Source organism: Sphaeramia orbicularis, chromosome 20 (assembly GCF_902148855.1).
Source record: "Sphaeramia orbicularis chromosome 20, fSphaOr1.1, whole genome shotgun sequence".
Taxonomy (NCBI): Eukaryota; Metazoa; Chordata; class Actinopteri; order Kurtiformes; family Apogonidae; genus Sphaeramia; species Sphaeramia orbicularis.
The window spans coordinates 45,107,853-45,122,458 of record NC_043976.1 but is presented as its reverse complement, the minus strand read 5'-3'; the positions used below and the strand labels follow the sequence as shown (position 1 = coordinate 45,122,458).

The following is a 14,606-nucleotide window of genomic DNA, read 5'->3' as shown; positions in this document are numbered from 1 at the left end:
ACCAGGCTGAGGCTTCATCTCGCAGACAGATGTTAGTTGTGGATGTGTTACTGTTTAATAGGACTGGGTTCTCTGCTTCGTACTGGACGTATCGATAACGAGGCTGCGTGGGATCGGTCGATGTGCCGGTGTTGTTGTTGGGGTTTGAGGGGGCGGGGCTTGACCTGAGCGCCTTCTGCTTTTTACACGTTTAGTCCTGCACTGACCTCCACCTGCTGCGCTTCCTGAACATTCCACTGTTCCCCATCCATCCATCCATCTCGTCTGTGTTAGTTGTCAGACCTGTCTTGGGTGTGTTCTCATTGGTCCAGAACACGTCCCTGGCTGATGGCGGTCCCATGCCCAACTCCCCCAGCTCCCTGGTCAACCAGTACCGCCTGGAGGAGGAGGAGGAGCAGCCGGGCGCCGACGCCAAAGACTTCTTCATCACCGTGGACAACCCCGAGAGTCATGTGACAGCCATCGAGACCTTCATCATGTACAGAGTGGTCACAAAGGTGAGTGGGTGGACACGCCCACACTGGACACGCCCACGGCAGCGCTGTAACAGACTGTAAGGCAGGGGTGTCAAACTCAGATCCTCGAGGGCCGCTATCCTGCGTGTTTTAGATGTTTCCCTCTTCCATTACAACTGGAACATTTACATTGTTATCAGGTTTCTGCAGAGCTGGATGAGGAGCTGATCATTAACTGAACCAGGTGTGGCTGGAAGAGCGAAATATCTGAAACATGCAGGATAGCGGCCCTCGAGGACCGGAGTTTAACACCTGTGTTTTAACGTGTAGACAGAGGGCTGTATGTCTGCGTTTACGTCACTGTTTCTGACTTTGAGTACAGTGTTTGTAATAAAAATCAATTTCAGTAACATTCTTCGATTTTTATCTCACCAACCAATGGGCCATGAGGCGCCGAGTCCACCATCATTGTCTTTATTAGCACTTTCTTCACAGTTTTGAGAAATTTTGATGGTTGATTTTTGTTTTTTTTAATGAATTTTTAAAAATATTATAAATGTTCCTTTCCTTCTAATGGTCCATAGTTTGATGGTTCATAACAGGGCTGTCAGACTCATTTTAGTTCAGTTCCATATTTAGTCCAATTTGTTTTCAAGTGGGCCACAACCAGTGAAATAATGACTTAATAACCTATATATAATGACAAATTCAGGTTTTTCTTTTTGTTTTAGTATAAAAAACCCCAATTAAATTACAAAAATATTTACATTTTACAAAAAAGATGTGAATAACCTGAAAAAACAGAAATTTCATTAGAAAAATTAGTGCAATTTTAACAATATTCTGCCTGGACTTATTATTTCTACATGTACATTTACACACAGTGTTCCATAAACATTTGGTAACAGGCAGAATATTGTTAAATTTTGGAGTTTGGAACTAAAATTTGAACAATTTCTACAATATTCCATCTGTTATTATGAACACAACTCCAGACCCCAGTGGATCCATAAATGCACCAAACATTTAATAACAGGCAGAATATTGTTACAATAACACATTTCAGGTTGTTCATTTTTGTTTTTATTTATGTTTTTATTTGCGTATTGCGTTTTATATAGTTAAACAAGAAACAAGAATAAAAATAAAATAAACAAGTGGTGTTAAGCACAATTTTAAATTTAACCCATTTTTAAGTAAATGGAGAAAAAAAGATTTTAAAAATTCATAAAAAATGTAAATTTTGACCTACTTTTCCCAAAATGTAATCAAATCTATTCAGGGTCAGTGGTAATCTATAAACCCAATTAGGTCTGAATTCAACCAATAATTTTGCTGTTAAAGTGTAAACAAACAAACAAACAAACAAGTGGTTCCAGGCACAAGCCCCGCCCCTCACACATACTGTATCTTATTTTGGCATCAGTCCAGCTGATGTCATCATGTCTATGCATGTGCTGATGTCATATCAATTACCTCTGTATATGAGCCAAGTTTGAAGTAAATTGAAACAAAATTGAAGTTTTTATAGACATTTGAAATTTCTCCCATTATAAGTAAATGGGAAAAAAAAGATTTTAAAACTTCATAAAAAAATTTAAATTTTGACCTACTTTTCCCAGAATGTAATCACATCTATGCTGGGTCAGAGGTAATCTATAAACCCAATTAGGTCTGAATTCAACCAATAGTTTTTCTGCTAAAGTGTAAACAAACAAACAAACTGAACCAAAAATAACACCCCTTCACTCCCCTTTAGGGGGTGGGGTAATAAATAAATAAAATACAAGCCAATGGGTGTGGGGGGGGTCCAGGTGTGTGCATCCTTTAGTCTCCTTCTAGCAGCAGTGTTTTTTTCTAACTTCACTACATATATATATATATATATATATATATATATATATATATATATATATATATATATATATATACAGGGTGGGGAAGCAAAATTTACAATATTTTGAGGCAGGGATTGAAAGACAGTGTATGACCAATTAGTTTATTGAAAGTCATGAGAATTTATTTGCCACAAGAAAATGTCCATAATAGAAAAAGTTTTTATTCTATGTGTCCTCCTTCTTTCTCAGTAACTGCCTTCACACGCTTCCTGAAACTTGCACAAGTGTTCCTCAAATATTCGGGTGACAACTTCTCCCATTCTTCTTTAACTCTTTAAGTGCCAGACAGTTAAGGGGCTAATAAGCCTTAAAAGTGCCACAGAATTTGGCCGTTTTTTCAGTATTTCGCGTCGTTTTTATAATATTTGAAGAATCCTGCAGGAAACCGCTCGGTAACATCCGACCGATTGCTGATTAGATCCAAAACGCACCGGACGCAGCCGATTCATTATTGATCGTAATTTGCATAATTTATAATAATAATAATAATAATAATAATAATAATAATCTTTATTTATATAGCACTTTTCATACATTAAAAACTGTAGCACAAAGTGCTTTACATATCAGTTTAAAAATCAGCAATTTTGCTTCCCCACCCTGCATATATATATATATATATATATATATATATATATATATATATATTTAGGTGTGAATGTGAGAGTGAGTGTTTGTCTATATGTTCAGCCCTGCGATGAACTGGCGACTTGTCCAGGGTGTACCCTGCCTTCGCCCCTATGTAGCTGGGATAGGCTCCAAGTGACCCCCGTGACCCTAGTGAGGATAAAGCGGGTTCAGAAAATGAATGTATTGTATATTATTAACATTGCATTTATTTTCCGGTTGTTCATATTTGTTCATGTTATGTTCAAGTACAGTTTGTAGATGTGAACATTTTCATTACAGAATTTGACTTTTTTCACTCAAAAACATAGAGAAAACTTTGGCGTTGACATTCTTTATCAGTTCTTATTCTATTATTTATATTATGTTTTTTTTAGTAGGTTAAAGTGAAAAAATAATAGACAGATGAGATAGATGAAGTTGTGCTGAAAAAACAGATCCCAAACATGTGTATAGTAAACATTTGTTTATATAGTATATAAAGGCAAAATCAAAAGGACTGAAAAGCGGACAAAATAGGCTTAGACCACTAAGGGTTAATATTTGAATGTTTCTGACACAGAAGGGACACTGTGCCAATTATTTTATTTATTTTTTTTTTTTTTAAGTACAACTTGGTTAAATTATTTCAGTGTGTGTATTAGTACTTTTTGAACATTTTGAGCACAGTTTCAACAATACTGCGATAATAATGATAACTGTGATAATTTTGGTCACTGTAACCCTGACATGACATTTTCATATGGTTCCATCCTGATCTCTAACTTCACTGTCTGTATAAACATGTCACACGTGTCTCTGTGTTTGTTCAGACGACACGGAGTGAGTTCGACTCCAGCGAGTACGAGGTGCGGCGCCGCTACCAGGACTTCCTGTGGCTCCGAGGTCGACTGGAGGAAAGCCACCCCACGCTCATCGTCCACGTACGTGTCTGCAGAGCGCATCATCTGCAGCACACACACACACGCACACACACACACACACACACACACACACACACACACACACACACACACACACACACACACTGTCATCTGCTGAGCACTCACTGTTCGTGTTTCCCATAATCCTCTGGGTGCAGTTTTCCACACAGATCTGTGGTCCCAGTACTTTTGGATGGTTCTACTGGTACTTAAGGTTCCAGTCGTTTTCCAGCTGCTGTGTTTGATCCATTCAGTCCTGGTTTACACGTCAGCGTACAGCGAACTATGTCCTAATGAAAGAATGTGTGGTTTTGAAAGCACTGGAGTCAGAAAACATCTGAACCTCCTGCACTGAGACTGATGAATGGAAATATAGAAGAGAAGAGAAGAGAACAGAATAGAATAGAATAGAACAGAGATAGAATAGAATAGGATAGAATGGAATGGAATGGGATGGAATAGAATAGAATAGAATAGAATAGAATAGAATAGAATAGAATAGAATAGAATAGAATAGAATAGAACAGAATAGCGTAGAGCGGAGTGGAGTGGAATAGAATAGAACGGAACATAATAGAATAGGATAGAATAGAATAGAATGGGCTTTCTTGTCATTACACCATCGCCTCTGCCAGTGACTGTGCACTTCCTTCTAAATAACACAATAAGACACAGATGTACAAAACAAAAATATAAAATAGTGTACAATCCAAATGAGCTCCCACAGATGTAATCAGATGTAATCAGATGTAATCACATGTAATCAGATGTAATCACATGTAGTCACCGTGGTGTCTGGGGCTTAATCCTGGACCTGTGCTGTGTCCTCAGCCGCTGCCGGAGAAGTTTGTGATGAAAGGCATGGTGGAGCGCTTCAACGACGGCTTCATCGAGACCAGGAGGAAAGCCTTGCACCGCTTCCTCAACAAGATCTCAGAGCACCCGGTCCTGTCCTACAGCCAGCACTTCAAAGTCTTCCTGACCGCACAGGTGGGAACCAGGTGGACAAAGGGACCCTTAAAGACCCTTAAAGACCCAAACGTCCACCTTTGACCCTTAAAGACCCAAACGTCCACCTTTGACCCTTAAAGACCCAAACGTCCACCTTTAACCCTTAAAGACCCAAACGTCCACCTTTGACCCTTAAAGACCCAGACGTCCACCTTTAACCCTTAAAGACCCAGACGTCCACCTTTAACCCTTAAAGACCCAAACGTCCACCTTTGACCCTTAAAGACCCAAATGTCCACCTTTAACCCCTAAAGACCCAAACGTCCACCTTTGACCCTTAAAGACCCAGACGTCCACCTTTAACCCTTAAAGACCCAAACGTCCACCTTAACCCTTAAAGACCCAAATGTCCACCTTTAACCCTTAAAGGCCCAGACGTCCACCTTTAACCCTTAAAGACCCAAACGTCCACCTTTAACCCTTACAGACCCAAACGTCCACCTTTAACCCTTACAGACCCAAACGTCCACCTTTAACTCTTACAGACCCAAACGTCCACCTTTAACCCTTAAAGACCCAAACGTCCACCTTTAACCCTTAAAGACCCAAACGTCCACCTTTGACCCTTAAAGACCCAGACGTCCACCTTTAACCCTTAAAGACCCAAACGTCCACCTTTGACCCTTAAAGACCCAAATGTCCACCTTTAACCCCTAAAGACCCAAACGTCCACCTTTGACCCTTAAAGACCCAGACGTCCACCTTTAACCCTTAAAGACCCAAACGTCCACCTTTAACCCTTAAAGGCCCAGACGTCCACCTTTAACCCTTAAAGACCCAAACGTCCACCTTTAACCCTTAAAGACCCAAACGTCCACCTTTAACTCTTACAGACCCAAACGTCCACCTTTAACCCTTAAAGACCCAGACGTCCACCTTTAACCCTTACAGACCCAAACGTCCACCTTTAACCCTTAAAGACCCAGACGTCCACCTTTAACCCTTAAAGACCCAGACGTCCACCTTTAACTCTTACAGACCCAAACGTCCACCTTTAACCCTTACAGACCCAAACGTCCACCTTTAACCCTTACAGACCCAAATGTCCACCTTTAACCCTTAAAGGCCCAGACGTCCACCTTTAACCCTTAAAGACCCAAACGTCCACCTTTAACCCTTACAGACCCAAACGTCCACCTTTAACCCTTACAGACCCAAACGTCCACCTTTAACCCTTACAGACCCAAACGTCCACCTTTAACCCTTACAGACCCAAACGTCCACCTTTAACCCTTACAGACCCAAACGTCCACCTTTAACCCTTACAGACCCAAACGTCCACCTTTAACCCTTACAGACCCAAACGTCCACCTTTAACCCTTACAGACCCAAACGTCCACCTTTAACCCTTACAGACCCAAACGTCCACCTTTAACTCTTACAGACCCAAATGTCTGTTATTTATAGACATAATGTAATTTATTTTTTTTCCATCAAACCCAGTAGTAAATCTGCAGTCATTCTTTTGTGTGGGTTCTTCTGCTGTTATTATTTGACTGTAGATCACACTGGTCTGTATGTGGAACCGACACTAAAATGAGTTCCACAGCCTGGACTGTGGAACTCATCCCAGGGGTCGGATTGGAACCTTTAGTGGGCCACATGTTTGACACCCCTGGGTTAATGTAACAGGAGTCGCATTTAAGTTTAATGCTCAGTAATTCTACAGGAACAGAATTAGTCAGTGCCATCCAAACTGAAATGAGACTGTGTTCCATTCCAGTGTTGCTTTAGTTGATTCTATCTGAGCCTCATTCAGTCCAGTCACATTCCATGGTGTGTCAGCTGCAGGTGGAGGAGACTATCTGGTCTGGAATGTGTACCAGAGATAAATTGAAGGTTACTGAAGGCTCAGCATTCTTTACCAGTCCACAGCCGAGGTTTTAAACTCTGTGTAAAGCATCGAATAATAGAGGATTACACTGTCGAAACCAGCGAGCGCATTCAGATACAGTGCATTAGATATAAAGGAAATATGTATCACAATATCATCATATATGCACCAAGGTTATTATCGTCAACAAAACTAATGAAATGACCAAAACTAGAATTGTAAAAACATTTTCGTTAACTGAAATAAATAAAAAGTATAATTAAAAGAAAAAAACGATAACTAACTGAAACTGTATTGTGTGTTTACAAAACTAACTAAAACGGAAAATTCCCTTCGTTTTTGTCTTTGTCAATGTTGGATTGATACGACATCGATTTATTTCGCTCTAGCAGTTTTCTGTGCTGTCACCATACGACACTTTTTGGTCCGTCACTTGTGGTTTCCAGTCGTCTTCTGGTCCCCACTCTACCTGGAAACATGGAGACTAAAGTTGGGAGAAAGCAGCAGAGTCCTGTCTGGGATTTATCTGAATACGACCACAGAGAAGAAGAGAAAAGAGACGACTAAACTACAACTAAACTAAAACTAAGCATGTAGAAAAAAATGAAAACTAATAAAAAACTATCAAACCTGCTCTAAAAAACGAATTGAAATTAGTTGAATTAGAGAAAAAAGTCAAAACTAAATAAAACTAAACTAGAATGAAAAATCCAAAACTATTAGAACCTTGACATGCACTATAAATGCACTATTTTATACAGACTTGGTTCATAGATATATGTATACTGTTAATACGGTTCATATTGTTCATATACAAACTGTTGATACTGTAAATTTGAGTCTGCTCATATTTTGTCCATTTTTATTTTTCATTCTACAACGGTGTATTAGGGCCACATAAGAAAATAAAAACACTTGTCCCTACGAGAATAAAGTCATAAAATATTGAGATAAAACTCTGAGAATAATGATATATATTGTAATAATAATATGAGAATAAAGTCAAATACAAAAAGAGTCATAATATTGCAAGAATGAAGTCATAGTTTAAAAAAGAAATACTAATTTAGTGAAAATAATGGACTTTTCGTTATTTTCGTTATTTTTCCAGAATAAAGCATAATTCTATTCTATTCTATTCTATTCTATTCTATTCTATTCTATTCTATTCTATTCTATTCTATTGTATTCTATTGTATTCTATTGAAATGTATTTTATTTTATTCCATTCCATTGTATTTTATTTTGTTCTATTCTCTTCCATTGTCAGTAACAGTGGCTTTGTGGTCTTTGTGTGGTGCGTTTGTGGTCTTTGTGTGGTGGGTTTGTGGTCTTTGTGTGGTGCGTTTGTGGTCTTTGTGTGGTGCGTTTGTGGTCTTTGTGTGGTGGGTTTGTGGTCTTTGTGTGGTGCGTTTGTGGTCTTTGTGTGGTGGGTTTGTGGTCTTTGTGTGGTGCGTTTGTGGTCTTTGTGTGGTGTGTTTGTGGTCTTTGTGTGGTGCGTTTGTGGTCTTTGTGTGGTGGGTTCGTGGTCTTTGTGTGGTGTGTTTGTGGTCTTTGTGTGGTGCGTTTGTGGTCTTTGTGTGGTGCGTTTGTGGTCTTTGTGTGGTGGGTTCGTGGTCTTTGTGTGGTGTGTTTGTGGTCTTTGTGTGGTGTGTTTGTGGTCTTTGTGTGGTGCGTTTGTGGTCTTTGTGTGGTGCGTTTGTGGTCTTTGTGTGGTGTGTTTGTGGTCTTTGTGTGGTGTGTTTGTGGTCTTTGTGTGGTGGGTTCGTGGTCTTTCTGTGGTGTGTTTGTGGTCTTTGTGTGGTGCGTTTGTGGTCTTTGTGTGGTGTGTTTGTGGTCTTTGTGTGGTGCGTTTGTGGTCTTTGTGCGGTGCGTTTGTGGTCTTTGTGTGGTGCGTTTGTGGTCTTTGTGTGGTGCGTTTGTGGTCTTTGTGTGGTGGGTTCGTGGTCTTTGTGTGGTGTGTTTGTGGTCTTTGTGCGGTGCGTTTGTGGTCTTTGTGTGGTGGGTTTGTGGTCTTTGTGTGGTGTGTTTGCGGTCTTTGTGTGCTGCGTTTGTGGTCTTTGTGTGGTGGGTTCGTGGTCTTTGTGTGGTGTGTTTGTGGTCTTTGTGCGGTGCGTTTGTGGTCTTTGTGTGGTGGGTTTGTGGTCTTTGTGTGGTGTGTTTGCGGTCTTTGTGTGCTGCGTTTGTGGTCTTTGTGCGGTGCGTTTGTGGTCTTTGTGTGGTGGGTTCGTGGTCTTTGTGTGGTGCGTTTGTGGTCTTTGTGTGGTGCGTTTGTGGTCTTTGTGTGGTGGGTTCGTGGTCTTTGTGTGGTGCGTTTGTGGTCTTTGTGTGGTGCGTTTGTGGTCTCCTCCAGGAGCTGACGTCCCACAGGAAACAGGGTCCGGGCTTCCTGAGCAGGATGGGGGAGACGGTCAGGGCCGTGGCTAACTCTGTCCGAGGCCTGAGGAGCCGTCCAGAGGAGTTCAGCGTCATGCAGGAGTACGTGGACCACTTCAGCACCAAGATCTGCTCTGTGGACAAAGTCACCCAGAGGATCATCAAGGAGCAGAGAGGTAGGACGGCCTCTAAGCCACGCCCCCACTGGGCGTAAACCCTCTGCAGACTGACAGGACAACAGGACGCCCAGGTGCATTCATGTCTTATTTGAAATAAAAGCGGCAGAAAATGTTTTTTTTTTTTTTTTTTGCCCATTTTTTTGGACCTTTGTTTTCAGGAAGAACGTAACTTTCAATATCTGGTCAATTATTATTAATTATTCTATTCTAAGTAATAAATGCTTCAAACGGTGTGCTCTAGTAAAAACGAAAAAGGCGGACTTTCCATTTTTTACATATTTATTAGGAAAAACTACAGAAGAGGATTAGGGCCTCCATAAAAAAAAATAAGGTCCAGCATATTTTTTCATTGTTATTCTGAGAAAAAGTCAGAATTCTCACTTTAATCTCGGAATTGTGACTTTTTATTTTCTTATTTTCTCATTCTTTTAATTTTTTTTTTTTAATTACTGTTCTGAGATTAAAGTCAGAATTCTGATGGAAAAAAAAAGTCAGAATTTTGACTTTTTTCTCAGAGTTCTGACTTTTTATTTTCTCAGAATTCTGACTTTCTATTTTCTTATTTTCTGATTCTTTTAATTTTTTTGAATTACTGTTCTGAGATTAAAGTCAGAAGTCTGAGGGAAAAAAAGTCAGAATTCAGACTTTTTTTTTTTCTCACAATTCTGACTTTTTATTTTCTTATTCTTTTCTTTTTTTTTTTTATTATTGTTCTCAGTCAAAATTCCGAGAAAAAAAGTCTGAATTCCAACTTTTTTTCTCAGAATAATGATAAAAAAAATATATTGGACCTTAATTTTAAAAGTTTTTTCCAGTGGCCCTTATCCTCTTCCATAAAAAACAACTGTAAATGTCCGTAATGAAACTTTTTGAGATGTCAAAAATAAACTTTCCTCTATTTTCCATCAGCTCAAAGATGCTTTTTGGTCTTGACTGCGTAAACAGTTCAGGAATTACAGTAATTTGATTGTTGTAAAGTGTAAAAGGTAGCACTCGTTAAAGGATTAAAAAAAAAAGGAAGACATGGTTTGGACGCTGAGGTGATGAGTGAAAGAACAAACCAGTGTTCGTAAAAGTGAACACACGTGCTTCTCCTGGTCTTAAAGGTGAAAACACACAAATGTTCCGCATGAGTTTAACAGCGAAAGCATGGAAAGGTCAAACCCTGATTAAAATGGTAAAAAAAAACTGGAACATTTACATCCACCTTAAAAAAAAAACAAAACATGCAAATGTGTCACATGACCTGAAAGTTGACTCAGATGCCACACTTAAAGCCCCACACCTGGTCTTACAGGTACAAACATGCACAATTATGCACCATTGTAAAGGTGAAACACAAACACTGAACCTGGGTTTGAGTTGAAATCAACATTTAAAGGTGCAATGTTTCAACTGGTTTTAAAGGTGAAAACATGCATGTGTCACACACCATCTTAAAGCAGAGTTCCTGCAGTAGATGGAAGTTATTACTGTACTTTCCGGGCTATAAGTCCCACCTGACTATAAGCCACAGGTGTCCATGTCGTCACATGACATATTTCCACAGACAGATGGTAAACAGACAGATGATTTAAATATCTATTTCCTTCACTGCTTTTTTCCAAACAGTGTCTGGAACACGGCAGTCAAACGTCAGGAACAGGCTGGTTCACAAACCCAGAACAGTCATTAAACCACTGCAGTCGTCTTCTTCAGTGTTCTTCAGTTGAACATCCTCAAAGGCTCTGTCACATTCCTTCTACATCTCTCCTCCATTGTTGCTCAATGGCACTTCGGTGCTGCAGCTCTATTTCCTTCTTAGACAGACGCATCGATTGCTTTTAACGTAAAAGCTGCAAAATCTGCATTTCTTTGTGTGTTTTCCACGATGAGGGTTTGTGCAAATGATTGTTCAAAGTTCAGATTTAAACTCCTCCTCTTCATCACCTCTTCCTCCTGTCTGTCTCACTTTTGTGCTTCCTGTTAGAGCGCCCCCTGGAGGACGTTAGCCCGTATAAAGCTATACTCGAGCTGCATCGCTGTATAAGCCACAGGGTTCAAAACAAGAAAAAAGTAGCGGCTTATAGTCCAGAAAGTACAGTATTTACAGTCAGAGCAGGAAAAATATTAGAGACATTTAGAGGAAGAACACTGAAAATCAGAGTCATGGAGAAAAAACAAAACAATATTCAGAGAAATTGCTCTTGTTGCTTATTATTTTTGTCAATTTCTTATTCATTTTGTTCATTTTGTACGGATTTCTTTGGTTGTTTTTCTTCATTTTCTTATTTTATTTATTTCAGTGATTTTTTTTTTGCTTTTTGTTCATGTTACTTTTTATTTTGTACATCTTTTTAATTTTATTTAGTATTTACATAATCAAAAAACCAAGGGTTGTTTTTTTTTCTTCAATTTCATTCGGTTTGCGTCTTATTTTGTTGTCGTTGTTTATTATCTTTGTCTTTTTTTTTAAAATTGAATTTGTTAACTTTATTGAAATCAGTCATGGAGAAAAAAAAATGTTGATATAAATTCAGTCCAAACCATCTGTGAGTCATTTTAGAAACAAAGATAATAATTGAACGCAAACAAACCCAATGCACTGATATCTATCCCATAATATAAAACTACATTCTGACATTAGTCCTTATTGTTTTGGAGTTGAAACAATTATATCATTGATTATTTATTTATTTATTTATTTGTTTTTATTTTTGTTTAATTATTTTGGTCTTTTTTACTGTTTTTTTTTTCATCATTATTTTTTCCAGTTTTGTCCGTTTTGTTGATTATTATGTTGGGTTTTTTTACCCTTTTTTAAAAAAAAAAAAAAAAGATTATTATTTTCTTCATTTTGTTGATTCTTTTTGTTCATTGTGTTTATTGTTTTGGTCTTTTTTACTCATTTTTTAATTATTTTCTTCATTTTTTTGGAATATTTTTGTTAATTTTCTTGATTTTTTTTACTCATTTTTTAAAAATTATTTTTATTTTGTTGATTGTTGTGGTTTTTTTTGTTTTAACAAATTTTTTAATTATTATGTTCATTTTGTTGATTTTTTTTGGGGGGGTCTTTTTTTTTTACCCATTTTTAAATCATTTTCTTCATTTTGTTGATTCCTTTTGTCCATTTTGTTTATTGTTTTGGTCTTTTTTTTATACTCATTTTTTAATTATTTTCTTCATTTTGTTGAATATTTTTGTTGATTTTTTTTTTTTGGTCTTCTTTACTCATTTTTAAATTATTTTCTTCATTTTCCTTATTTTCGTTCATTTTCGTTCATTTTGTTTATTGTTTTGGTCTTATTATTCGGACATTAGTCCTTATTGTTTTGGATCCCAGACCTCTTAGAACACAAACACCTGGATTCAGCGGGTCCACAGACTTCAGTCCATTTGTGTCTGACTTTAATTACGATCTGAGGATAATGATGGGATCTGTGTTAGAGGCTTAAATATTGTGTCCTCGTCTGCGTTCCGTTCCTGTGTTTAGTCTGTCGTCTGTGTGCAGAGTACCTGGACGAACTGAGGCAGTACGGGCCTACCTACACCCAGTGGGCGGAGCTAGAGGAGGACCTGGCCGAGCCTCTGAAGGGCGTGGCCGACTGCGTGGAGCGCTGCAGTCAGGAAACAGAGGAGCAGATCCAGCAGCTGTCTGAGGTTCTGGTGCCGGCGCTGCACGAGTACGTCCTGTGTGCGGAGACACTGAAGGTGAGTGGGCGGAGTCTGCATCTGTACGGGCTGGTTCTGTGGGCGGAGTCTACCATCTGTACGGGCTGGTTCTGTGGGCAGAGTCTGACATCTGTACGGGCTGGTTCTGTGGGCGGAGTCTACCATCTGTACAGGCTGGTTCTGCTGGTTCTGTGGGCGGAGTTTTCCATCTGTGCGGGCTCGTTCTGTGGGCGGAGTCTACCATCTGTATGGGCTGGTTCTGTGGGCGGAGTCTACCATCTGTACGGGCTGGTTCTGCTGGTTCTGTGGGCGGAGTTTTCCATCTGTGCGGGCTCGTTCTGTGGGCGGAGTCTACCATCTGTGTGGGCGGAGTCTACTATCTGTATGGGCTGGTTCTGTGGGCGGAGTCTACCATCTGTACGGGCTGGTTCTGTGGGCAGAGTCCTCCATCTGTATGGGCTGGTTCTGCTGGTTCTGTGGGCGGAGTCTTCCATTTGTACGGGCTGGTTCTGCTGGTTCTGTGGGCGGAGTCTTCCATCTGGATGGGCTGGTTCTGTGGGCGGAGTCTTCCATCTGTATGGGCTGGTTCTGCTGGTTCTGTGGGCGGAGTCTTCCATCTGTATGGGCTGTTCTGTGGGCGGAGTCTTCCATCTGTATGGGCTGGTTCTGTTGGCGGAGTCTTCCATCTGTATGGGCTGGTTCTGCTGGTTCTGTGGGCGGAGTCTTCCATCTGTATGGGCTGTTCTGTGGGTGGAGTCTTCCATCTGTATGGGCTGGTTCTGCTGGTTCTGTGGGTGGAGTCTTCCATCTGTATGGGCTGGTTCTGCTGGTTCTGTGGGCGGAGTCTTCCATCTGTATGGGCTGTTCTGTGGGCGGAGTCTTCCATCTGGATGGGCTGTTCTGTGGGTGGAGTCTTCCATCTGTATGGGCTGGTTCTGCTGGTTCTGTGGGCGGAGTCTTCCATCTGTATGGGCTGTTCTGTGGGCGGAGTCTTCCATCTGGATGGGCTGGTTCTGTGGGCGGAGTCTTCCATCTGTATGGGCTGGTTCTGCTGGTTCTGTGGGCGGAGTCTTCCATCTGTATGGGCTGGTTCTGCTGGTTCTGTGGGCGGAGTCTTCCATCTGTATGGGCTGGTTCTGTGGGCGGAGTCTTCCATCTGTATGGGCTGGTTCTGTGGGCGGAGTCTTCCATCTGTACGGGCTGGTTCTGTGGGCGGAGTCTTCCATCTGTATGGGCTGGTTCTGCTGGTTCTGTGGGCGGAGTCTTCCATCTGTATGGGCTGGTTCTGCTACTGAGTATGTACTGAGTGAAATTAGAGAGACAGCAGTAGGTAAGGTACTTAATGGAACCCCCCCCCCCCCCCTTAGGGTCTGTTAGTACCTCACCAGTTCACTCTGTGGGCATCATGACTCAATAATTGATTCTGTTTTTGTTACTAAATGTTAGTCAGTTATTATTCAGTGTTGTTGTAATGCAGTTATTTATAACAGACACACACCAACCTGAGCCCCCCCACCATTATAAAGGGGGGGGGGGGCTTTATAAGACACCACCACAGCATGAGATCAGTTCCACACTGACTGACTGTTCTGTCTGTCTGTTTCTTTCTTTCTTTCTTTCTTTCTTTCTTTCTTTCTTTCTTTCTTTCT

General features: G+C 40.3%; 1 protein-coding gene across 1 annotated transcript in view; it reads left to right on the top strand.

Moving 5' to 3' along the window:
• LOC115411091 (sorting nexin-7-like) overlaps positions 1-14,606 on the top strand; it is a 40,699-nt gene that overhangs the window by 3,220 nt on the left and 22,873 nt on the right. Inside the window, exons 2-6 of the mRNA XM_030123031.1 lie at positions 312-497; positions 3,793-3,903; positions 4,735-4,893; positions 9,102-9,300; positions 12,797-12,996. Coding sequence (XP_029978891.1) covers positions 312-497; positions 3,793-3,903; positions 4,735-4,893; positions 9,102-9,300; positions 12,797-12,996 — 855 coding nt within the window. The remainder of the gene's footprint in view (positions 1-311; positions 498-3,792; positions 3,904-4,734; positions 4,894-9,101; positions 9,301-12,796; positions 12,997-14,606) is intronic.